Source organism: Emydura macquarii, unplaced genomic scaffold (assembly GCF_026122565.2).
Source record: "Emydura macquarii macquarii isolate MOO-44397 ecotype Brisbane River unplaced genomic scaffold, CSIRO-AGI_Emac_v2 contig_2199, whole genome shotgun sequence".
NCBI classification, from domain to species: domain Eukaryota; kingdom Metazoa; phylum Chordata; order Testudines; family Chelidae; genus Emydura; species Emydura macquarii.
The window spans coordinates 3,304,342-3,329,790 of NW_027132336.1; the positions used below are offsets into that span (position 1 = coordinate 3,304,342).

At 40.5% G+C, this 25,449-nt stretch overlaps 1 protein-coding gene across 2 annotated transcripts in view; it reads right to left on the reverse strand.

Annotated features, from left to right (window-relative positions):
* FAM193A (family with sequence similarity 193 member A) overlaps positions 1-22,450 on the reverse strand; it is a 102,191-nt gene extending 79,741 nt beyond the window's left edge. For both annotated transcript variants that reach the window (XM_067558927.1, XM_067558926.1), the window contains exon 1: positions 22,046-22,450. In XM_067558927.1, coding sequence (XP_067415028.1) covers positions 22,046-22,324 — 279 coding nt within the window. In that variant the 5' untranslated portion in view covers positions 22,325-22,450. The remainder of the gene's footprint in view (positions 1-22,045) is intronic.
* Between the last annotated feature and the right edge of the window lie 2,999 nt (positions 22,451-25,449).

Here is a 25,449-nt window from a genome sequence, read left to right on the forward strand (position 1 = left end):
ATCTGGCCGAAGGATTAAACGTGTAAGTGTTGCTGGGTGGCCACTCATCTTCATGATAATGCTTTATACCCACATGGAGCCTTCCAGTTAAGGATTTCCAAGTGCTTCACAAGTGTTTAAGCCTCAAACCAAATAAAATCCCAGTCTCTCAAATGACAGTTTTGTGCTTCAACTACAGGACCATCCTCCTAATTTTCTTTCCAAGTTGCTTTGCAGGCCATTCTTTTAAAATTTTGGGCTAGAAGATTACATTTCCTGAATGTGATCTGTGTGTTCCATGTACTTTTTCATTTTTAAAATGTAGAGAGGCAGCATCATTTAGTGGTCTTATCACAGGAATAGGAGCTAGGAATTTTTGACCAATATGCCTGCTCACTAGATGGCCTTGAATAAGAAGACTTCTACTAACTCTTCTCCCTCCTACCAGCAAAAAAGAAGTGGCTCAATGCCTAACTCAAAAAAGATGCCGCAAAGATTAAATGTTGTACAATACCTTGATAATGTTAAACTCTACTGTTACAGACTATTAGTGATGCTTGAGTTCTCTCTCTGGTAGCTCATATACAAAACCCTATGACCATACAGCTTAACAGACCTAAATTATTCAGGCTTGTCCTTCCCCTAGTCCAATTCAAACAGTACAGGAGTGTGGCTGTTCTTTATTTTGACACTAAGTTTAATTTGACAAGGGCACAAATTTTATTTTTTTCAGTGTACTGCTGATTTTTGTATTGACAATTAAGAACTGCATTAGTTGTCATGGGAAATCTGGAAGCTCTAACAGCTGAACAGGAACTAGTGAGGCTCGACACCCATGAAAGTATGGTAGCCAGGTTAAGTTTGAGACATACAGGAGGTTGTTTGCTCAAAATGAGAAGGGAGGAAAGTTCTGCATCCTGACACTATCAAAAGCCCAGAGGGGTGTTTACATTTGTGAAGGAGTCCCTCACTAGTTTTTCTAATTTTACAATCAGATTTACCTATTTGAAAATTCTTCTCTGTTGCTGTGAGAAGTACCATCTCCTCATGTGAATCTACATGCCACAACCCTGCACTGGTGAGGCAAGGGTTAAGGAGCTGCTCTGGACACAGGAAGCAACACCCCCTTGCCTCTGCTGGGCATGGTCCCAATGGTGGGAGCATTCAAAAGGGAGCAATGCAGCTCAATCTGGGCTGACCAAGGAGGAGAGCAGTTGGGTGCAGCAGCCTTCTGCTGAGAAGCTGCCAGAAGCCCAATGACTACAGGAACCAAGAGTAACGACTCTCTGTCACCAGGGGAAGAAGCTCCATAGACAAACCCAGGAGGAAGCCAAGAGAGATCAAGACCAAACCGTGACACCAATGGAGGTACAGGAAATGGGAAAGAAGTGACCCAGCGAGTATGAACAACAGTAACAGACCTTAGGCCACGTATATGTCCTACTCTACTACTTTTAAAGGCCCTGGGTCGGAAGTCAGTGGAGTAGGGTGGAACTGGATTCCTCCATTGCCAGCGCACCCCACCCCACCCCTGGGACTGTAGCCGCTAGGCAGAGCGGCCCTGGACAGTCACCACTAGGCGGTACTGCCAGCCTAGGACACGGGCGTTCCCTGACAAGAAGGGAAACAGTGAAACTGAGTACACAGGAAATACTTTCAAAGGTACAAAACAGGAATAAAAGACAATTCCTCTCTTTCCATTAGCTCTATTAAGTGTTATTTGTAACAATTTTTAGTAACAAGATTAAGATGATGTTCCTTTAACTTTTTTTTTGTTTGTTAGTTAAAGTTTATCTTCTAGAGCACAATTATGTGGCAAATTATTCAGTAGTATAATCTCAATATACACATAACACACAAAAACAAAACCCAAAAGAACGATAGTCCCTACTAAAACCAGTGTGCCTGCAGGATTTGGAGAACACTGTAACTGGGTAATTGGCATTAACACATACATACATACAAGGTTAGACATGGGTTATAATTTGCTGACTGCTATCAATGATAATAAAAGGGGGATTTTATCAGAGCTTCAGAGAGTTGAAAGCCAAGTTACTGATGCTGAAATGCTATCTATCTTAGAAAGATCAACAATACTGACTCAAATGAAAATAAAAAGTGAGTAACGTATCAATGTGTGGAGGAAGTACAGGAAAATAGAAAACTTGCAGACAGGTTTTCTTAATCTGAAATTCTCGTTACTAAACCCCAGAATAAGTGTATAGAAGGCTTTGATTGTGTACCTTAACATTTTCGACCGACAACAGTTAACAAATGTGTCAGTTAATCTTTTAATTTCTAATATCTTTTCAATGGAGACACACATTTTAAAAAGTTGGGGCAAAGCTTTTTTTTTTTTTTTTTTTTTTTTTTAAACAAGTATTAAGAGTACTACACTATTACAAAAAGTGTAAAAATATTTATGGAGAGAGAATTTTTAAGGTGACAGTAGCCAAATAGCAGTGTTAGTCAGATCATTTAGATGACAGAACAGCCTACTCCACTCTTAAGTAGCTACATTTTTTATGAACAAACATTGTGCCGATTTTAATGCTACACTGGGAAAGGAGGAAAACGTGTTACATTTAATCAGTGACTGCTCTGATATAAGAAAGTTATAAAAGCTATTGAGTTGAGTATGCTACCTGTCCTAACACTATTTGAAGGGAACACACACCCTGAGGAAATAACACGCTATCAAATGTAAATTCAGGCTGGCAAAAATAATGTGAAACTGCCACATAAGACCTTATATTTTAATGATATTCTAAAAATCACATGCAATTAATAGATTTGAATGTTGTTTTCCTTCTGAGTAAAGATAAATTTAGTATAAATGAACTATTCAGAAAGCATTTAAAAAAATAAGTGTTAACAAGACAATAGAGGAGTCTTTCCTTCTTTCTGTGATAAAGACAGGATTAAAATGAGATGACAGATGAACCCATTAATCAGAATGTTTTATTTTTGCCATTTGCTACACAACTTATACTTTTTAAACCAAGCTTGTCACGGTTCTACTTGAGGCTGAGCACTCTCCACTCTATTCTTTTCTCAGAACTAAGTTGTCTTCAGTTCTGACTAATATTTTGCAGAATGGCACAAACAGAAATTTAAATTTTTGGGTTAGAAATAAGACATTCATTGGGTTTTTATCTACAGGGACTTACAAGACTAAAATAGGGAATACACTTTATCCTGTTGACATTTACCAGCCTGACTAAAGTCACACATGGTTTTAAAGCTCCTGAAAACCTCTCAGGAATATTTAAGACAACATCTACACCAGACCTATGCATCATGTGTTCCATCCAAGAGAGAACAGAACAAATGTGTCCACTACCATAACAAGTCAATGTCACCACTCAGAGAAGCAAACCTAGTAAGTCTCCCTGAAAATTGCAATTGTCAAATTCTCAAAATGCAAACTTCAGACACAAAAGACCTCCCCACAACCCCAGCCCTATCTCCACCCTCCCATTCTTTAGCAAAAATAATTGAGAAAATATCAATAGATGATATCTGCCAACATTTTGGATGGGTTACAATAAGGCTTCAGGCTGGAGAACAGTATGTCGTCACCCTAATTGCAAAAAAGAGTCTTGACAACCAGGGATCTCCTTTCAGCGCTCATACTGTTCCCACCATGAATGCTGCATTACTGAAGTAAATGTGACAACAGTATATTACCTTCAATCATTTTTCACCAACAGGATCCATAAGGCAGCGACAGTCTGAACTGCTTCTCTTCGGTAAGGGCCTCCCCTGCAAAGTAACAGGGATCCACCCTGTCCCCAATCAATTCTCTTCATCTACTTACGACCACCTTCTCTATCTACTTGAGACCACAAGAGGTAAAGACACATTGTGGACTCTGGTATCAACAATGTAACAAGTACTGTGCCCTACATCTGATTTTCCACAGATGCAGCCAAAGCCATCACAGATGTTACAATGCTTACAGGAGATCAGCACCACTTTTCTACCCTTTCTCTAGGCTCTGTTTTTGAGTGCTTCTCCCCAGCAACTAGCTCTAGTGTCTAGCTCTGCTGTAGCTCAGCCTTCTGAAGCACAAGTAGAATGGAATTGAACAGACTTCACTTCTGCTTGCAGGGTTCCAAACAGTATAAATGCAAACTGAAACTCTGGTCAGCGTTTACTCTACTGCATCTTAGGAAAGCTCTGAGCACACACAGGCACTAAAATGTCTCTATCCTGGGAAGCAGTGACTGAAAAAGATTTTGGAGTCATGATGGAACATGAGCTCCCAGTACGATGTGGTGGCCAAAAGGGCTAATGCAATCCTTGAATATATAAAACAGGCATCTTGAATAGGAGCTGAGAGGTTATTTTACCTTTGTATTTGACACCAGTACCACTGCAGCTGGAATACTGTGTCCAATTCTGGGGTCCACAATTCAAGAAGGATGTTGATAAATTGGACAGGGTCCAGAGAAAGAGCCACAAGAATGATTAAAGAATTAGAAAATATGCCTTAGAGTGATAGATTTAAGGAGTTCAGTCTATTTAGCTTAACAAAGACAAGGTTAAGGGGTGACTTGGTCAAAGTCTGCAAGTATCTACACGAGAAACAAAGATTTGACAAGGGGCTCTTAAATCTAGCAGAGAAAGGTATAACACGACCGATGGCTGGAAGCTGAAGCTAGACAAATTTAGACTGGAAATAAGGCAGACATTTTTAACAGTGAGGGTAATTAACTATTGGAACAATTCACCAAAGGTCGTGGTGGATTCCCTGTCTCTGACTATTTTAAACCAAGATTTGATGTTTCTCTAAAAAAATATATTTTAGGGAAACTCTATGGTCTGCACAATACAGGAGGTCAGACTAGATCACCACAACAGTCCCTTCTGGCCTTGGAACCTATGACGCATAAAACTTCGGAACATAGCATTGGTTCACACTCTGGTCATTGTGAAGATAATGTTCCAAATACTGTAAAAAATATGAAGATTTTAAACGAATGTTTTTTAGACTGCAGAAAAACAATAGCCCAGGAAAGCTTCCTACTCATTGGACAAGTCAATTTTTTTCCAAGATTTGAGCATCATACTTTTTTTTTTAAAAATCACCCTTGGAAACCTCACAATCCCAAAAAGACATCTAGTGAGCTAGGTGCATAAAACAGGTTATATGAAAGAAGTTGACTAATCTGTGTTCAGGAGGGACAGCTCCTCATGTCACCCATTACTCCAACTACCTCATATACAAGTTAAAAGAGGGTTCACAGATTAAAGGACTCAGGTTAGATAAGCAGTTACTCAAGACTACCCTCTGGAATCTTCTCAGAGAAGACAGAGCTACTGTCTACCAGTGCTAGGGACTGATGGTTAACAGTACCAACACTTTATCACTACTTCATCATCTTTTCCAAAAGGGACTGGAGATTATGATATAGTTAACATTTTTGCTTTTTAAAAATGCATTATTTAATATTCAAAGCTACTGACAGCTTTTAAGTCTTACAGAGTTTCTGCAGCAACAGAAATTGCCCAATTATAGGGATGCATATATTTTTTAAAATTACATTAAAAACAAAGATTTCTTTACAATTACACCCTAGATTATGAAGATTTAAGTAATCCAGTTTGTCGCAATGCTCTCTATGTCTTTTACATTTCTCTCAGCTTGCACAATGAAAAAAGTCAGTTTCACTATCAGGTTCTTAGTTTCTAACCACTTTAAAACCACAGCTCTAAAAACATTTAAATTTGTTTTTTATTTTGATTTTTAGTGAGTACATTTCTTTTGGTCTTTGGTAAGATAAAAGTCTCTAGAACATTTAAATTTGGGGCCAATTTAAGATGACTGCATCCCTTAAAGGGCCAACAATCCCAAAACACACTTTTCAGTAGTGCCAATTAAAACTAGAACTTCAGCTCACCAATATATTATCATAGTTTGTTGATAAAGTAGTGCTATAATAGTTTTGTTATTGCAATAATGACCTGTGTTCTTCATAAAGAGCTCTGAACAAGTTTTTGTAGACTATAAGTAAAGAAGTGTAAACAAAAATGTAGACTGAGAACTAGTGATGTTTTAATTAAGAAAGGCGACACTACAGGCAGTGCATTTCTGGGTGATGATTGCTCACCTCAGAAGGCGATGAACAGAAGGCAGTTATTTCTGCTAACACATACTCTTACCAGAGAGTCCCAATACTATAACGTAGAAACTAGCAAAAAACAAAAGCCAGAAAGAATATTTAGTGTTTGTCAACGTCACAGGTATGACTAAAGCCAACCGAAAGACACAGTTCTAAAGGCATCGCATAATATGACAAACTTCTTTGATCTGTATAATAAGGGATTTCAGAGTTCTTAAAAGAATCAATTAAATCTGCTACAAAACAAAAACATTAAGATTCAGCAAACCTTATTAAGCTCTTCTCTAACACAAACACTTAAATCAACAGATTGCAAGATGTGTCAATTAATGAATTATTTTGAAGTGTGCCAGGATGACTTAAATTTCATACCAAATACTAATGTTAAAAGTCAATCCAAAAGGATTAAGCTGTGAAAGAGAGAATCTGTTTAAGGACCATCTTTAGTAAAGAAACAATGCTTTTCAGAGAAATCAACAGCAATTCTTTACATCTTGCTGAACCATGACTCAAGGAAATAATTTAAGTCATTGGCTAAATGGCTTGAACAGCAAGAATAGATAAACACAGTGTGTGGAAAAAAAGTTCCAACAATTACCAACAAAACCCCACAAAACCTTAAGCTTCCGTTACTCTTCTAAACAGAGAAAATGAAAATTTAAAGCATGAACAAAAAAAGACCTATCCTATGGAGAGTGATCTGAATCCACAGCAGCTGTCTAATGCTTTGCTAAAAAAAAAAGCACAGAGTTCAGGAAAAATTAGGGCTCTTGAAGGTGTCAGGAAATGAGGCCCTTGTATCTAAAAAAGATTAGTGGAAGATCTATTCTTGCACCAACTGCCAACCAAATCATCATCATTATCCACAACTACATTACTCTCAAATGCAGCCAATCTGATTTTCTGGTTTGAGGTAATGAAAGGAAGTTCAGTAGGGAAAAGGTGAACTCCCTGGGTGAAGGGGAAAAATAAAAATTAGTGAAGAATTTAACAACACTTCTGGATGTCAGAAAGTGTTAAAACACATATACAGCAATTGCCACTAAAAATGCCAGCGTTCACCTTTGGTTATCACAATGATATCTACTATACTGCAGTTATCCTAAATGTAGAAAATAACTATCAATGGTACTTTTATGGTCACCCCATTGCAACAGTATCTGAGTGCTCTACACTCTTTAATGTATTTATCTTCATACCATCCCTATGAAGTAGGGAAGTAACATTATTAAACAATCAATTTATCACAATCTAGAGGATAACAGGGGTTATAAGGCATAGCCAATATGGATTTGTCAAAAAACAAATCATGCCAGACCAACCTAATTTCCTTCTTTGACAGGATTACTGGCTTAGTGGCTGGGGAAAGCAGAAGATGTGATATCTTGATTTCAGAAAGGCTTTTGATCCAGTCCCACATGACACGCTCATAAGCGAGCTACAAAAATGTGGACTAGATGAAATTACTCCATGGTGGATGTACTGCCAGTTGAAAGACCATACTCAAAGGGTAGGTATTAATGTTTTGCTGTCAAACTGTGAGGACTTATCTAGTCAGATCACACAGGGGTCCGTCTTGGGACCGACACCATTCAAAATCAAATGCACAACTACAAAAAGGGGAATAACTGGCTAGGTGGTAGTACTATAGAAAAGGATCTGGGGGTTATAGTGGATCATAGACTGATTACGCCAACAATGTGATGGAGCTGCAAAAAAGACTAAATCTTTTAGGGTGCATGAAGAGGAGCGTCATATGTAGGACATGGGAGAAAACTGTCTCGCTCTACGTGGCACTAGTTAGGCCTCAACTGGGGTACTGTGTCCAGTTCTGGGCACAACCAGAAACTTAGAAAGATGTGGCCAAATTGGAGAGAGTCCAGAGAAGAGCAACAAATAGGTAGAGCCCTGCATGGATTCAAAAATGTGGATCCACATCCACGAGATTAGACTTACATCAGACCTGCAAGCCGCACACCATCTTTTATGGATATCCGCATCTGCAGTAGAAGCAACATCCCCAAGCCACCAATCAGCCCCTTCCCTAATCAGCTGTTTGGCCTGAGCTGCCACTGAACAGCTGATCCCCCTCTGATCAGCTGCTCAGAAAGGCCAGAGTTGACAGCTGCTCCAGCCCTGCCCCAGAAGTTATGGAGTTCATGCAATCCATGACCTCTGTGACCATCTGCATCCAATCCTCCATCTGCAAAAATGGTCTGAGGATATCTGTGAATTTGCAGGGCTCTACAAATATGATAAAAGGTTAGGTCAAGATTTCTTATGAGGAAAGGTTAAAAAAACTGGGCATGTTTCGTCTTGGAAAAAAAAAAAAAAATGATGAGCTGGGGACCTGGTAAGTCTTCAGGTATGTTAAGGCCTATTATAAAGAGGACGGTGATCAACTGCTTTCCATGTCCATTGTAGGTAGGACAAGAAGTAATGGGCTTCATCCACAGCATGGCAGATTTAGGTTAAAAAGTTTTTCCTAAAAGCTTGAGGGCACTACCCAAGGACTGAGGCACTACCTGAAGGCTTAGGGGAGGCGTGGGGTCAGACGACACAAAATTATATTGGTTAAACAATTAACCAATGTCATTTTAATAGTTTAAATGGCTACATTTTGTAACCAATATTTACATCCCTACAAGGTATGCAGGTTCAGATTAGTGTAATTGTGAATGTTGACAGAACTGGCAGTTTTAGTGACTGCGCTAAAGGACGTGCAGTTAAAAGTCAAACTTATGGTCAGGTAAATGTACTGTATTGCCAATTAGTGATGTTTTGCAGGGGAATTTTCTAGGTTTTTACTAAGTATGTGTTTAAGTAGATATTTAACCATACTGATATTATCAATATTATAGAGAAAAATGGGGTAGGGAGCTGGGAGTTATAGGGTCAATCTAATCTATGTCAGGAAGAGCAAAGGGGAAAAACTGACTTAGGCAGTGGGATTGCTGTTGTCTCTATGGCCTCCACTATGTTGTTGTTCACATGCCTATTACGTAGATCAATTCCTTGTTCCCAAACAAAGGCTTAGTTGTTATGGAAGTCAGGAAAAGAAATGAGGCAAGCAGGCTAGACACTGGGTTGGGAGACTGGGATTAGCAGCAAGACATCTCACTAGTCAGCTCTGCTTCCCATTCCTTTTCTCTTCTCCATGGATCTACTCAGTTTAGCTGCTAAATAATCTTAGCTCCCCATTTCTGGATGTTTAAGGCTTTGTGTTACTGAATTTGAAGTCTGTAACATGTGTCCCTGATATCTAAGGCAGTGGATCTCCATTTTAAGAATCAGAAGTTACAAAAAGTTAAGTGAGTAAATACTGGCTGTTTCATGCGATGAAGCATGAACAAAGCCAATCACTGAGTTATGAGAGTTTTTGGGCGGGATAGGAGTAATGATGCAATTTTGACAACCACTTTAAAAAAAAAAAAAAAGCAAAACATTTTATGTATTTTAATTTTTTCCTGGGGAACTATAATGATAGGTATTTCAGGAACACATTTTCACTGGATGGTTACCAGTTGTGTTTCAACAAGCTGTTGAAGAATGGGTGATCTAATATTTTCCTCTGATTAAAAAACAAAAACAAAAAACAACTAGGTCTGGAAGCATAAATCGAGAATGTTCCTCTTCACTACTGCTATGAGGCAAAAAGACATGTCAGCCACATTAAAATGTGAGAAGATAGAAGATATCTTTTAAAATATCTTCTAACTAGCTATTCCACAATTGTCACTAAGGTACAAGGTTAGAATTTTAAAACCCAAACTAGCATTAAAGCTGTTCAATGACCCTGAATATTACTGTCTAGCACCTCAGTGGATCACAAAACTATAAACTATGTAACCAATGAAACTGTGTTCCCCAAAATATAAATATGTAATATAATAGATAACTCATCTTTGTTTCTGTTACCTATTCTTTTGGGACTATTTACCCTTGTGGGAGTAACACAGGTTTGCACCGTAGAATGTTTACAATATTCTCTAGTTATGAACTTAAAACAAGTATGACAGCCAGTTCTCGATAAAGAATCAAAGTTCATGGTGTGAAAAAAACCCTCTACCCCATAAAAAGTGAAAGAGCTCCTTGAGAGTGTCATCAACTTCTGCAGAATCTAAGTTTTCATTTTTTAAAAATGTCCACCTAGGGATGTAAAAGTGTAACCATTTAAATGGTAACCATTGTTTAAACGTTTTAAACAGCTGATTACCATTTAAACTGGGGAGAGGGGAGCAGCAGCTGGACTCAGCTCTCGCTGGCAAGGAGGGTTGGGAGCCCATCAGGAGGGTATCCCCCCACCTCCGGGTTTGCTCCCCACACGCAGTGGGGAGGCTTGGAGCCCAGCACAGGGGAGGAGTCGCAGCTGGGATGGCTCCCACGGGGTGGAGGGGGAAGAAGAGGAGAGGCACAGAGCCGAGCACCAGGGTAGCCGCAGCTGGGCTCAGCTCACTGCCAGTGAGAACAGCTGAGCAGCTCTTGCTGGCAGGGAAGCAGGGAGCCCAGCACAGGGGGTAGTTGCAGCTGGACTCTGCTTCCTATGAGTGGGAAGGGCGTGGAGCCCAGTACAGGGGGCGAGTCCAGCTGTGACTATCCCCCTCTGCACTTCTCTGCCAGAAAGGGCAGCGGCTACCTCCCCCAAGCATTTAACCATTTAAATGTTCTATTTTTAGAATGTTTAAACGGATTTTTAATTAAACTAATTTTTACATCCCTATGTCCAATTATTATGGTTGTGATGATGGTTCACATTTGCAAGGCTAAATATATCTGATGCATTTCTGTCTTCCTAAGTCTGCAAATAGCTCCAATGCCTCTAATATAGTTAAGGATAGTTCTGAGCATCAATAGGGCAAGAAGGAGTAGTCCTGTCCATTTTCACTACAGCTGTTCAGACCCCTGTGGGTAATAGTGAAACTGATAAGAATTAGTCTTCTATTGCTTGGAATAGATAAGAGCAGAAGCAGAGGCAGACACTAATGCGGACGACGACGGGGGACGGGACGGACACGACGACGACACAGAATAAAGACAACCACACACACAACTGCGGCAACATGGAGACTCTTGAGAGTTGGGAAGAGAGAATGCATCTTCTTCAGGAGTGAAGAAGTCCTTTATCTCCCACACATCTACACAATAAAACTTCCAAACCGATTTATGTTTCAGTAAGTCAAACTAAAGAAGACTTGTTCTTCTAGCACTAGGTATCTTTCTTTTGCAGCAATTTATTTATATCTACACAAATCACTGCTATCTTACAACAAAATCATAGAGCACTTCCAATGAACTCCAAGCAAAACCATTAACTTATCACCTACTATAGCAGAAGCTTATTGAGGATCAACAGCCTGGAGGAGTTAGAACAGTTAAGAAAGCTAAGAAATCAATTGGTTGCTAACTTCACATAAGTTATAAACACTAAAGGTTGACAAAGCAGTATGGTAGCTCAGACAAGCTTAAAAAGCTGGTGGCAAGATGGATGTTGTATAAGGCAAGCTGTTTTATTTCCAAAGGCTGCTAAATACTACAAATGAGATTAAATGAGCAAGACTAGCAAGGAGCAGTAGCTTTAGTCTTTAGGTAGCCATTTCATATCCTTTATTTTATAAGAATGTCTTTTATATAAGTGGTTTCCTACCCCAAATATATAAAAATTGACACGAACACAGAGTATCTACTGCATATGTACACATGCCATGATGTTAATACATTCTTGAAGAAAATTCAGTATAAAATGTTTCTATTAGTGATAGAAGTCCAGAAATTCACACTCAACGGTAGCATTCTAATTAAAAATCACTAAGCTTCACACATCCCTCTAACCCCAGCTATAAGACGTTTGAGTCATATAAATTGTTCCATTTAATATTTAAATACCTACAATACTGTGCCAAAAATGCTTCCATAATTTGTCGTATCAGCCCTAAGCACCACCAAAAATGCTCACAAAAGATCATTTGCTCAAAGCATTTTAATCAGGTGGTGCTATCCACACATAATTTTGTTGAATCAAAGTAATTAAAAACTGGGGGGGAAAAGTGTGTGAAAGCGTATATAAACTATTTTAATTATCTGATTCTAGCACCATCCTCAGAGCTTTTGTACATGCTCACTTCTGGGAGTTCAAACTGCCACTGTCACATACTGGTTAAGTAGGAAATAAAACAGATCTAATTTTCAGCTGAACACTAGTACCCCCATTTAAATGCAAGAACACTTAGTTCTAGATGTGTAAGAGAAGTGAAAGTTCACAATGGCTATAGTTTATTTATTGGTTCAGAAATCACCTCAGCATATAGCCATTTAGATATCAGTTTCTTCTCCTTGAAAAAGCATTGAAGATAACAAGTGGGTGAGGACAGTATGCATTCCAAAGCTGGCAATGCTGCCTACAGCCACCTCTTCTCATCTGTGTTGTACTGCCATAGATGCATTCTGACAGTATGAGGTTTTAAATGGAACAATCTTGTCAGTTCTCAGTTTGTTGTAGTTTGGAAAGCTACAACCAGCTACAGCCGTACTACAGCCATCTGTCTGCAGATTCAGGCAGACTACTATTTGATATATTTACATTCTGGTCATATATCAATCATACAGTATTAAGGATATATATATATCACATTTACATATAATAGATATGTATGTATATAAATAAAAGCATAGCTTCTGCAGAAGTGATGACCCAGGAAAATGTATAGCAGTGGTTAATTAGCCTCACTGTAAAATAAATTAATTAATTCAAAATTAAAATTAAAAAGAAAAAAAATTGTGCTCTATTTCTAGTGTGACTTTGGCTTCTGTTGTTCCAACCACTGGATCTCATTAATCTAGCAGAAAAAAGGCATGAAGTGCCACCTTCTCTAGACAAGAGCTGTTCAAATAAGTCAGTTTAAAGCACTTGTCATGAATAGTTTACTTCATCCTTTTAAGTGTGGCTGACTTAGAAGAATAGGAACTTCAGTACTAACCTCCAGTGCAAATTAATAGTTATTGATCCTAAAAATGAAAGTGAACAAAAACTGACATACTGATACAAGTAAAAAGTTACATTTATTTAACATTTCAATAATTTAGACATAAGTAATGCCCCTTCTTTCCTCCTAAGGGATCTGAAAATGTAATGTAGGACAAATATCTCAATTATGAAATAGTATGAATTTCATACTTTGAATAAATAGAATTATCTAACAAATATATGTATCTTCTTTGTTATATACTATTCTGAAATGCTTTAGAAGTAGCTGTTTTACAAAGCTTCCACGGCTCAGTTCAATGGATCATTATACTAAAGCACCTCTATTGTGCAGAATATTGCACTTGAGGCCACAATTCTTGAAGTTCAATCATAGTCCATGTTACCTCTTCATTTATACTCCCTCCTCAGCTTATTTCACTGGCTTCAAGAAAAAGATATTAGCAACAGTGAGATTTCATGGAAGGGCCCATGACTGTTCTATCACAACTTTGCTTCAGAAAAATACACAGTAAAATTGTAGACTTTTATAAGGAGTGAACAAAGTTAGCAGACTTTTTATTTCAAAATTTTAAAGAAGATAGTATCAATGGAATTTTAGTTTTAAAATGGATCCAGAATTATCATTCTGCACTTTTAAAAAACAAAAGCATGCTACACGTCTTACAAAGATGCCATGAACACACTTTTTGGGTAAGTGAGACTCAAAATAGGCATATAATCTCCAATATCATAAACAGTATTTTAGTAAATATATTTTTCTAATTTGATTAAGTATAGTTTGTATATTCATTCCAAAGGCAGCTTTTAGAGAAATGACTAAAAAGATCACGTTTCTACCTCATTAGAAAGACTGAAATGTAACAATAACCATTTTCAGGCCAAATTCAGTACAAAATGCAAGTGGTTTTTTGTGTTTTTTTTTAATTGACCCCTAAATTAGGGTTCAGCCTAAAGTAGGCATTTTATATATCTCGTTTTTATATTTTATGTATCTCGTTTTCCATAAATATTTAACAGGTTAGGACTCAGAATTAATATGTTGATTGAATACATATCTAAGGGGATTGTAGGCATCTTATTGAAACTTAGTGGGTTCTTTTTTCTTGGCCCTCTCCAACAATGAGAAAGGGGAAGGGCTGAAGAGAAAGAAGGATCCTGAGACTGACAGTCCCCAGGGCCAATGGACAGAGACCAATGCTTCAAGTCAGCCAGACTCACAGTGCAGGCAGGCCAATGAAGAAGTTAAGAGCCCGGGGCTCATCCTCCATGTGAGCTGAGTCTGCCAGGGGCAGGGAAGAGCAGAGCTAAGGAGAGTGCAGCAGCCAGAGCTGGGCTGGAAGCAGAGCAGCAGCAGCACTGAGCCAGAGCAGCCTGGAGTTGGGGAGAGCTGGAGCAGACCAGACCAGCTGCGCCAATGGTAAGCAAGGGTTGAGCTACAACAGGGAGCTGCAGGGCCAGAGCCAGGGAGCAGACTCCTGCTGTGCCACAATTAACACTGAAGTCAAGCACAGTGAGTGGCTGGGAGGAACAAGGTGGGGCCTGGTAGAGAGAGCCCAGCAGAGGGAGATGTCACCAGACATGAGGGCCTTGCAGGCCGGACTTGGAGGAAGGGACCTGAACCCCTGCCAAAAGGGCCCTGTCACCTAGAGCCTGAGGGTGTGTGACCACTACTAGAGCAAGTGTCTTATCCACGGTATCACCACAGCACAGCCAGGGTCTGGGAAAGAGACCTGGGACATGTGAGGAATAGACTGTGAATTTTTCTTAAGTCACAGAGACTAATGTTTGTGCTGTTCCCTATGCCAACAGGCAGGGTTCCTTGTTCCTTTAACCTTTTCCATTTTTCCCTTATTTTTCTTACAGTTGCTGTTTAATAAATTGTATATGGTTTAAATATAACGTAGTGATCAATGAGTCAGGGAAGTGGCCAGTGTGGAGAGAGAATCCCAGAGCGGTTACACCCTACCCAGTGGTTTTCAACCTGTGGACCTCTAGGGGTCTGCAGACTATGTCTAAGGGGTTTGCAAAAGGTGACTATGAAAATAGTTTCAGATCCTATTTTTCTGATCAATCAAAAGTATATGAATACCCCCACCTACAGGTCAAAACCCAGAAGTGTTTTCATTACCACAGAAGCCCACAGTTTAGTACCCTTTTTCACATTATGTCAAACACCATGCCAAGCACATGCAACATGTATAGTTGAAATCTGTTCAATCAGTTTTCAGTCTAAGATTTCTATGGTAGGAATCCGCAGACCACAGGTTGTATTTCCAAAGGCATCTGCACCTACATTCAAAAAGTTTTAGGGTTCCACAAATGAGAAAAGGTTGAAAACCACTGCCATCATCCCTGTCCTAAGTGACCACAATGAGACTGGGGGGTTACCATCCTGGGAGTCCTTGAGGTCAGGCCAGCATCTGGGTAAAGAGAGTTGGGACAAGGACTCAGATCCTTTCGCTATTTGATTCCACCAGAATCCAGTACAGAAGGCAGGAAAGTTCCCCACAATAGCAGGAAAAATACATACATTTATGTATTTTTAACACAGCTATGTGTTGAAAATACCACTTCAACACTGAAACTAATGTTAGATATAATGCAACAGTCTAATACCAAATAATTGTTTTGGCAGTTTAATATGAATTTTAGTAATAATCAGACCAGAAAAAAATAGTGTACTTAATTTATTGCTGTCTCATCATGCAAGATCACAGTACTGGAATTTTGGCAGTTCCCTTCTATGTAAAAAAATCTGTTAAAAAGCATTAGAAATATCAGGTCCCAGCTTTCCAACTTGTGGACTACGATACTACAGGAAGCAGACTCCTGGGCTGTAGCGCTCTCAGATATCAACTATTCTAGGAATATTCCAAATTGATTACCAAAATCTGTGAAGAAATATTCTGAGGCTAAACTACCCCTTACTATAATAAACCCAGCAAAGGGCACCTTAAAAGGAAGAAAACTCTAGAGTCCTTACCTTCTATCAAGGGTAAAGGCTTGATCCCTTTTCCCATGGATTGAGGAGCTGGACTAAGCTCAAAACTCCATGGATTCCCTGGTTCCACAAAGATCCTAGACAGTGTTTAATTTGTAATGTGCCGAGGTTCAATCAATTTTTTTACTTTCATAACTGACACTGCAAGCCCAGAGGTACTAGGGCTATGACCCGCCAAGCTTAGAGGTGCTGGGGCTCAACGCTGGCACAAATTAAGCATTGATCATAGGACATCACAGAGTGAATCTAGGAAGCCCTGTAGAAACTCAGCAGATCTGTGCCCCCAATCATCTCACCCCAACTCCTTGAAAGCATGTCTTCAATGGATCTTTGTCAGGGAATTTCTCTAGCCACAGAGATCTTAAGGACCCAATCCTTTCCCTGTAAACTGCTATAGGTTGCTTCTACATGTAGATTGGAAAGATAAGAGGGCACAATTCCTCTCTAAAGTTACCAAAGGAAAAGGAAAAGTGCATTAACAAACAAAAAAAGGTTAAAAATTCCACCTTATTAGTTTATCCTGTGATTAGACTGGGAGTTGGACAATACCTTTCCTTGCTCTTTATCTGCACCCACTTATTTTTCAGAAACTGTTTTTTCACATGAATTTGAATCTAATCACTATGTAGTAATTTACAACAAGATTTAAGCTTTTGCAAACAATGGCATTTTGGGGGCAGCTGCATCGTATCTTTGAAGGTAGCTAGAATTAGATTTTGAAGTTCTCTTTCTCAAACTTTTTATGTCCAATCAAGCAAGACAAGTGTTCCTTCTGACCGCATATTTCAAGACATAGGATAGGGCACCTTAGTTATATGAAACATTTGATGATATATCTAAGCCAGAATCTGATGTATGTGAAACTGCAACTGTATTAATATTTGTTCTAGATAAGCTGTCTGGATGTTTAATGTAGCAGTTCAAGACCGATTACTCTTGATATTATCTGCCCACATTAACACATGTATAGTGGGAAAAATGCAACCAACGGACCTGGATTTGATATCCATAAGATCAGGTACACACACATACTCTTCCCAAGAAAATGTTACAAAAAAGATTTGAATTAAACTAAAGGTTTGAACTAAATATCCAGGTCCATAGCCTCAGATTTATCAGATAGAAGGGTACCTCAATTAGCCCAGGGAACAAATAAAGCAAACGCTACTGATGTTGGTATAAAGGAGGTATTATGCTTGTTTTGAAATTTCAAGTGATCACAGAGTTAAAATAATTTAAATGACAGTGGATTTTGTTTCTAGCTTTATAAGTCTATTTAACTATGTAAGCTATAAAAACCCACCCTAATGATTCCATCCTGTTTAACGTATTTGCTATTATCAGACTAAGATCTTCAGAGCAGGGACTGTCTGCATTTAAGTAACAGAACAAAAGTGTAGTGCCTCCAGTTAAGTGCACAAGTATATTGCTACAGAAGTGTCTCAATACCCAATATAACCTATATGTTTTAATAGGAAAATGTCTACTTTACACTGGATCAAGTTGGTCAAAAATAATATATACCTTTACACAAAAAGAAAAAAAGTGACAGCAAGAAAAGCGTTAGCTGACTATAAGATTTCATGAAGAACAGAAACTGCCTCCTCTGTAATCAGTTTCCTCTGCCTATCTGAATCATTCAATAATGCCATAATCCAATGCATGCAATATCACACACCATGAAAGCAACCACATCATGGGCACTGGATTGCTGTTGCTGAATGAATCAAACCAGGGGCAGCAGCCTATTCTAGATGGGCATGCATCAATACCTTGGATGTGAGAAATAGTAAATGAGTAACATCTAACAGATTTTAGGTAAAATATTTTAAATTAATCTGTGTCAGAAGCGTCTTAATTGTACAAAGATTGATCATATTAGTACACACTATCCGTAGACAATATTTCTAAGACGTTCAGGATAGCCATTTCTCCCTTCTTTGCCTTACTGAATTGTTCATTCTAGTTAAAGCACACAATTTCACTCAGACCTTTAGTAAGGCCTACTGGAACAGATCAATCACTGGCAAACAATTCTTCACTCCCAACTACCTAGGCAAATTCTCACACAGCCAACTTTACAACTTGTTTCCCCACCACACAATCCTGTGTGGTCACTGTGCAGTGACCAATAAAAAGCAACTTCAAATGTATCCCACAGATTCAATCAAAACTCCAATCATTAATCCAAATCTTAATAATATTTCATCACACAACACAGCATAGTCATATTTTAAAAAGAACACTCATTTTTCTTTTCACATAAAAAATGAGAGATTAAATTTAAAAATGCCTGGTCTATCTGCTCAACCTTCAGATAATAAATTATTCTATTTTTAATGTGACACTTCATTCTCCATCCTACAACACTATCCCCAGGAGTCATATTTTATCATTACAAAGATATAACAAAGATATATATAACGTCTTATGATCTTGCCCCACAAGTGTAAATTGTATAGTTTCCAATTCCAGTTAAACTAGTGACAAGAATGTTCCTTACTAGAGGAAAGCCAACCAAAGTAGCTTTAGTTTCTGCAGAACACTTGCAGAATATTGTTTGGAAGACAAGAATTCTGATATTTTCAAGTATGTGCATAGGGCCAAAAGAATAACTTGGAGGACAAGATTTAGCATATATTTAATGCAGAAACTACATGGAAATGAGTTAGGCTCTTAGGCTAAGAACCATAAAAATCTCAATTTAATTGTAATGTTCATTAACTATGAAAATTCTAGCTGGAATTTGAAAATTAAGAAAAGGGCTTTTTAATCGGAAAATTAAATTTTATGTATTTTAAAACTCAATTGAACTTTGTTTATAAAACATCTTTTATCAATACACCACTCGATAACGAGCAACTGATTTGCACATAATTATGCAGGATACCAGCTGACATTCCTTTAAAAAAAAAAATCACTTTATATGTAGGTTGAAGCTAAATCATATATTCTAACAGGAGGGTGCTCCATAGTTCAGCGACATAAAAAGGCTACAATCTTCCAACAACGGAGAACCTAATATTAGGGGCACACAACTAAAGCAGAGCATCATGAGCAGGCTAGCAACTTGACTCCATTATATTCTGGGGTGCAATGCCAGCTAAGAGAGAACAGGATTTTAGAATATATATTCGGAGAGATCAGAAGCTAATAAAGTCTGTAAACTAGAACAATGGCTTTTGATTTTTCCATAGCACCTCACAGACACTCAGCAACATTTTGTAGAAGATGAAAGTAATGCAATTCTGGTTACAATTGTAGAGATACTAGCTTGCCATCTTCTTTTCAAGCAGCCAATATAAATAATGCACCTGATTTGTACAGGTCATTTGTGAGAACTACACAGAACTTTCCTTCTCCACACAACCCAGAAGCAACACATGGTAAGCCATCACCCCAGTGAATGAAAAAATCAAAGGTTTTGTCCTGATCTATTCTGAGTTTCAGAGTGGTTAGCTATTTAGAGTATTGCATCTAGGAGCAAGAGCAACAAACAGTTAGAAAGTGACAAGTCACCTTAGCTTATACGCTTGAAACAAGTGTGGCATTAAATGACAAAGTATTGGCAATTTTGTTGCATCACCACAATCAGAAAATATTTAACATGTCAAAAAAAATCAGTATTTGTCACGGTGTTCAAACGTAGCATTAAATAGATGTGGATTTCAGGAACATGGCATAGTGTATTACCTGTTTGCTCTCATTATAAACCAACTGCAGTGTTTGCTACCTTGTATATATAAATCTAGTCTCATGATTTTACTTCCAGCTTAACTAGTTGGTCCAGTTGATACATTTTCCATACTTTTGTATTTGCCAACTCACTTGCAGAATCATTAGTAAAATACTGTTCATCAAATGTGAAAACATGGAAACAGTTGATAACCTGTGAGTACATCTAAGAGTACAAGCAAAGGAAGTAAAATAAATTTGTCACATGTGAAACTGACTTACAAAATAGTGACTTGAATTTGTCTCACATAAGGGCAGAAAAATTATTTTAAGCTCTCTACTATGAACAATCACATATAGTAACATTTGTGAAAGACTGTTTTCACAATGTAAAGTTTATATACTGTATAATTTCAATAAAATTTCAGAGAGATGTTGGTCATTCTCTGAATAACTTAAAAATGAGACATATTAACTATCAAGTCTAAAAACTAAAGGCAGCTGTTAAGTGGAAGGATAAGCAGTTCACTCTGTCCTCCTGGGATGAGCTTTTGCAAGAGATTTGCTAGTCAGTGACCATCTTAAGAAAGCCACTAAACTTCTGGACTCTGCATATTGCAGATGCACAACCCATAGACAATCCAAGTTATCAGGGACAGTAAACCCCTTTCATTTGTTGAATCACTTCAATTTACCATATTGTGTAGTATGCTTGCTCCATTTTCCTCTGTTATTACCAATCACATGTTTTACCACAGTGCGTAGGGACCAACCAAGATTGTACAGTGCCTAGTACAAGGGGGCCTCAAACAGTAATAGACAGTCCCTGCCCCTAAAACGCTTGCATTCTACACAGATTTTTAAACTGAACTTCAGCCTCCTGCTAGGTATTTTCTAGGATAACAGTAGAGTTTGATGACATCCCCTCAATTTAGCAGTAAAACCCATACCTCTTTTAGATATTCACAAGTTATGTTAGCGCCTATTGTCCCAAGTGGAAATTATGTTTGACATAAATACCTCATTAACATGATAGGTATACCAGCTATGAAGCTAAGTCGCACTTGATGCTGGGTGGGGTTTTTTGAGGGGTGAGGGCAAGTTTGGTGCATTTTTAAAGAAAATAAGTTTATATTTATCACTGATGAATTCTCATTGCCATAGCAAAACGGAGACCACAGAGAGAGCTAAAATCCAGTTGGTTACATCATTAAGTAGTTTGGATCCCTCTCACACTATAGAAACCATTTTTTCCCCTTTCTTCTCATGTATGTCAATTTCCTTATGAGAAAGAAAAAAGATGATGGTGCCAAATGAGGTATACACTAAAACCTGCAAGATAGGACACTGCCAACTGACAACCCCTCTGTAAATAGGGAACCTAAATCTAACCTCTGTGCACTTTTCAACAAAAATGTTTTCAACCTTGAAAGAAAGAAAGATCAACTTTGCTGGCTGTCTTGCTAGTTATGACAACAGAATACCTCTCTAAAAAAAAAAAAAATCAATAATTTACTGATTTTTGCTTGACCCTTGGATAGTTCCTGAAGACAAGTGTCATTACATAGTATGACACGCTTTCAACAAACTTCACTAGAGTGAAACTCTCTTTCCTAGGGAAACTGAGCAAACAGGCCCCAATTGTTTCAATAGCTCAATATGCAAACTTGCAGTCCCTCCCGCTTATAACAAACATCCAACTTTGCAATGAAATTATTCTCAGAGAAAAGGGAACCTCACTTTAAAGAGACAGCATGTGCCTTAGGTGGCAACGCCTCAAACCTCTTCTCTCCTGTTCCTCCTCCCACAAGCTTCAGCACAGGCCCTGGGGACGTACAAAGATGGGATGCCTGGGATGGGAAGCCCGATGGGATGCTCAAACCACTCCCTGAGGCTCCCCACCGCGAGGTCTCACGGATCAAGCTACAGCGCCCTCCCCGCGCGGGGTGGGGGAGAGAGACAGTGCCCGGCCCCGCATCCTCGCTGCGAGAATGGGGGGGAGGCAACAGCCCGGGGCCCCCTGCTGCTGTGGGGCTGCGACTCGGCCAAAGGGGGAATCTCAGCGCCACAGTGGATGACTGCCCAGCTCCCCAAATCCCTCCTCCCGCGGGCAGGCGGGTGGGCGTGTGCGGGGATCCGCTACCGCGGGATGCCTGTCACTGCCGCCGCAGAGCGAGCCCCGTTATAGGCTCCCCGCCCCCCACCCAGGGGCGGCGGCCCCTGCTCCCGCAGAGAAGGTGGGTGCGGCCAAGCCTCCCCCCAACCGTCCCCCCCCCTCACCTCGCCATGTCCCGCCCCGGCCCCTCCAGCGCCGCTGCTCAGGGCTCCGTTGCCGGTGACCGTTGCTGGCGCTGTCAGCAGGCCGCCCACCACGCTCGGCGTGGCAGCCACCGCCTGGGCTGGAGCCCGCAGGGCGGCCGATGCCGAGGCGGCCCCGCTCTTGCTCAGGCCTCCCGCCCCGCCGCCGCCGCCGGGGCCGGGGCCGCCGGTAGTGCCGAGGCCGCCGCCCCGCTTGTTCTTTCGGCGCTTGGCTCCTCGCTTGGCGTCGGCCGGACTCATCGTGTCTGACACCCGGGCAGGCAGGAGGCAGCGGGGAGCTCGGAGCCGCCGGCAGCGCCCGGAGAGGGGAGCGGGTAAGGCCGGGGCACAGGCCGCCCCGGGCACCGAGGAGCGGGGCGCACGAACTGTCACTGTAACGGGGACTCCCTTGGCCCCAGCGCCGCTGACCAGAGTTACCGTCCAATATGGCGGACACAAGGGGAAAGTGATCCCCCTTTACGTCGGGGGGCTCCCCCTTGCGCTGACGGGAACCCGCGCCGCGCAGCACACCGGGAAATGCAGTCCTAATCCGTCGCCACTTCGGCACCGCCTGCGATCATCCCAAGGGGATGGACTACAACTCCCGGCGTGCATTGCGCTCCCCAGTCGGGAGCGGTCGGTTATGTCATCTCGCTTCGTAGTGTTCGATGGGAGCTGTAGTTTTCTTCGCTGCCGTTAGCCCGGTTGACCAACGTCGCCACCTTTGTCAGGGGACTACAGAGCCGCAAAGAAGAAGCAGGGGTGGAAGAGTCTTGCAGCACCACGTGATGTTGGATACATGGGCTTTTAAAGGGGTAGAGCGCTCTTAGGCAGCGCTCCAAGAGTCCGTCGCTCAGAGGGTATGTCAGGACAGTCCTGTGTATAATGCAGTGTAGCTACTGTATTAGGAGCAATGTCGTTTCCCAGCTGTGCACCTAATACAGATGGTTCTAATGGCACTGACATTTCCAGATGTGAAGTCTGAGGTCGCTAAACTGCAGGAGTGTTTTTCACCAGAGTTGAACCCTCGTGAATGCATCTCAGTTCAGTGTAGTTCAGGGTCCATGGTGTGTGCTGGTTTTGACTTCTACTGAGTCTGCCAGTGAGTGCAAGGCACAGTGATGAGTTTGGGATATGGGAGTTGAAACTAAGACCAACCACACTGATCGCAAATACAGCCCATCAAACATTCACTGGATGATGACAGCTTTTAACCTTGTTGGAGCTGTCGTGGATCTGTTACACTTTTAAATATCAGGCTTGTTTTCTAGAAATATACATTTATTAACTTGAGGTCTGACCCTTTGGAGCTTACACAGGTAGGGTCTTCCAGTGAAAATGCAGGCAAAATCTCACACACACTAATAGGAGCCTTCTGCAAACACATTGTATAATCACAAACACAAAACCATTTTTAAAAATGAAGTAAATTATTTTGAATGGTTAAATACACAACAGCAAACCATTTCAAGTTACTTTTTGTTACAGCGTCTTCACAGTTGAAACTGGAGACCTACTGATGCACCGCTATTGAGCTATACAGCTTTTCCCTGAGGCATCTAGTATCCTAGTAAGTACTTGTTTAAAAGGAGAATACAGGCACACACGCACTAAGAGTTAAAACATTAAGCTTGCAAAGTCAAGCACTCAAAAATTAGGAAGTTTCAAAATTAAGGTTGTCAATGCAACTTTAATTCCGCCATCGTGCATATCTGCATGGTAATCTTTAGCTAGGTGATCATGTACTATTTTTTTCTCCACATGGGTTATCAGCAAGGTTTGAACCTCTTGTTTTCAAATCCACAGCACAGATTTCTTTCTTAGAAGCTAAAGGAGGAACTGGTAGCAGAGTATCTAGTGTGTGAAATGAAGGTAACCGTTGCTACTACCTGGATTTTCTGTCTATTGTAATTAGATAGAACTAGGACTTCACAGTTGTCACCACGTTGCACAACATTCAGAACTGCACAGTTACAGAAGAGAGAGAATTTAGATCCTCTTGCTCTGAAAGAATAGGCCCCTACCACTTCAACTGAGAGAAAACATTAATTAGCTGTCATAAAGGAACTTAGAGAAACAATGTGGGTGAGGTGATATCTGTAATTGGACCAACGTTTGTTGGTGAGAGAGACAAGCTTTTGAGCTCACAGCTCTTCTTCAGTGTAAGCATGAAAGCTTGTCTCTCTCACCTATCGAAGTTGGTCCAATAAAAGATATTAACTCACGCACCTGGTCTCTCTCTAATATTCTGGGACTGATAAGGCTACAACAGCACTTCATACAACAAAGGAACTTAAGCATTGCAATGCTGAGCATCACAAGGCCTAACTTTTAGGTGCCTAGGAAATCACATGAACAACACCATCCGCAAAGCCCCAAGTTAGGCACTATCCCAGGCTTCCTATACAATGAATGGGGAGAAATGGCACTTTAGAATCCAATCCACAAAAAACATGCTAGGCATTGGTTCCCCTAAAATAGCCAGTGTGAAATGCTGACAAGAATGATGTGTCCTAAATCCTGCCCGTCTACAGAACTGGGCGCCTAAGTCCAAGCTTCAGGGAGACCCTATGTCTGATAGTGATCCATAGCTGGGAACCCCTGTCCTAGAGACAGGCTGCTTAAGTGCCTAAGATATTTCATATGAGTATGAGTGAGGCAAATGTCTAACTTCACACAAAATGTCTGGAGCAGGAGGTGCCCACCTTATAACTTTTACCCCACTTAGGGCACTCACTGGGAATGTGAGAGACCCAGGCTCATTTCCCTCCCTGCCTGAGGGGTGGGGGGGAAGGATGTAAACAGGGGTCTCTCACACAGCTTAGGAGAGAGCTCTAACCACTGGGTTATGGGATAGTCTGATGTGGAGCTCTCTCAATCTCTCGTGCTGAAGCTTTTCCACTTTGAATTAAATAATGAAGCAGGGGGACTGGACCGTGGGTCTGCTACCTTCCAGCTGGGTGCCCTAACCACTAGGTTAGAGTCATTGTGATCCTTGCCCAATGATTCTTTAAGAATTTATACACAGTGGAAAGTGCCAACAGGAGAGATTAAGCAAGAATATCCCATAGTCCAGTAGTTAGAGCATTCTTCTGAAAGATGTGGGAGACCCTTGTTCAAATTCTTTCTCCCGCTCAGGCAGAGGGATGGGATCCCCCATCCCAGGTGAATGCATTAGCCACTAGGCTAAAAGTTATAAAATGGGCACCACCTCCTCCCTTTGCAAGATTTCAAATGAGACCTGATCCTGTAGGGGATGCTCAGAGGCTGCCTACCTGATAGGCAGGCAAATACCTATCTTCCCCCAGTTTGTGGATTGCACTAGGGTTTAGGCAGGACATAGGTGTCAGAGCATATGAAGCAGCATTGCACATGCCCAGAGGCAG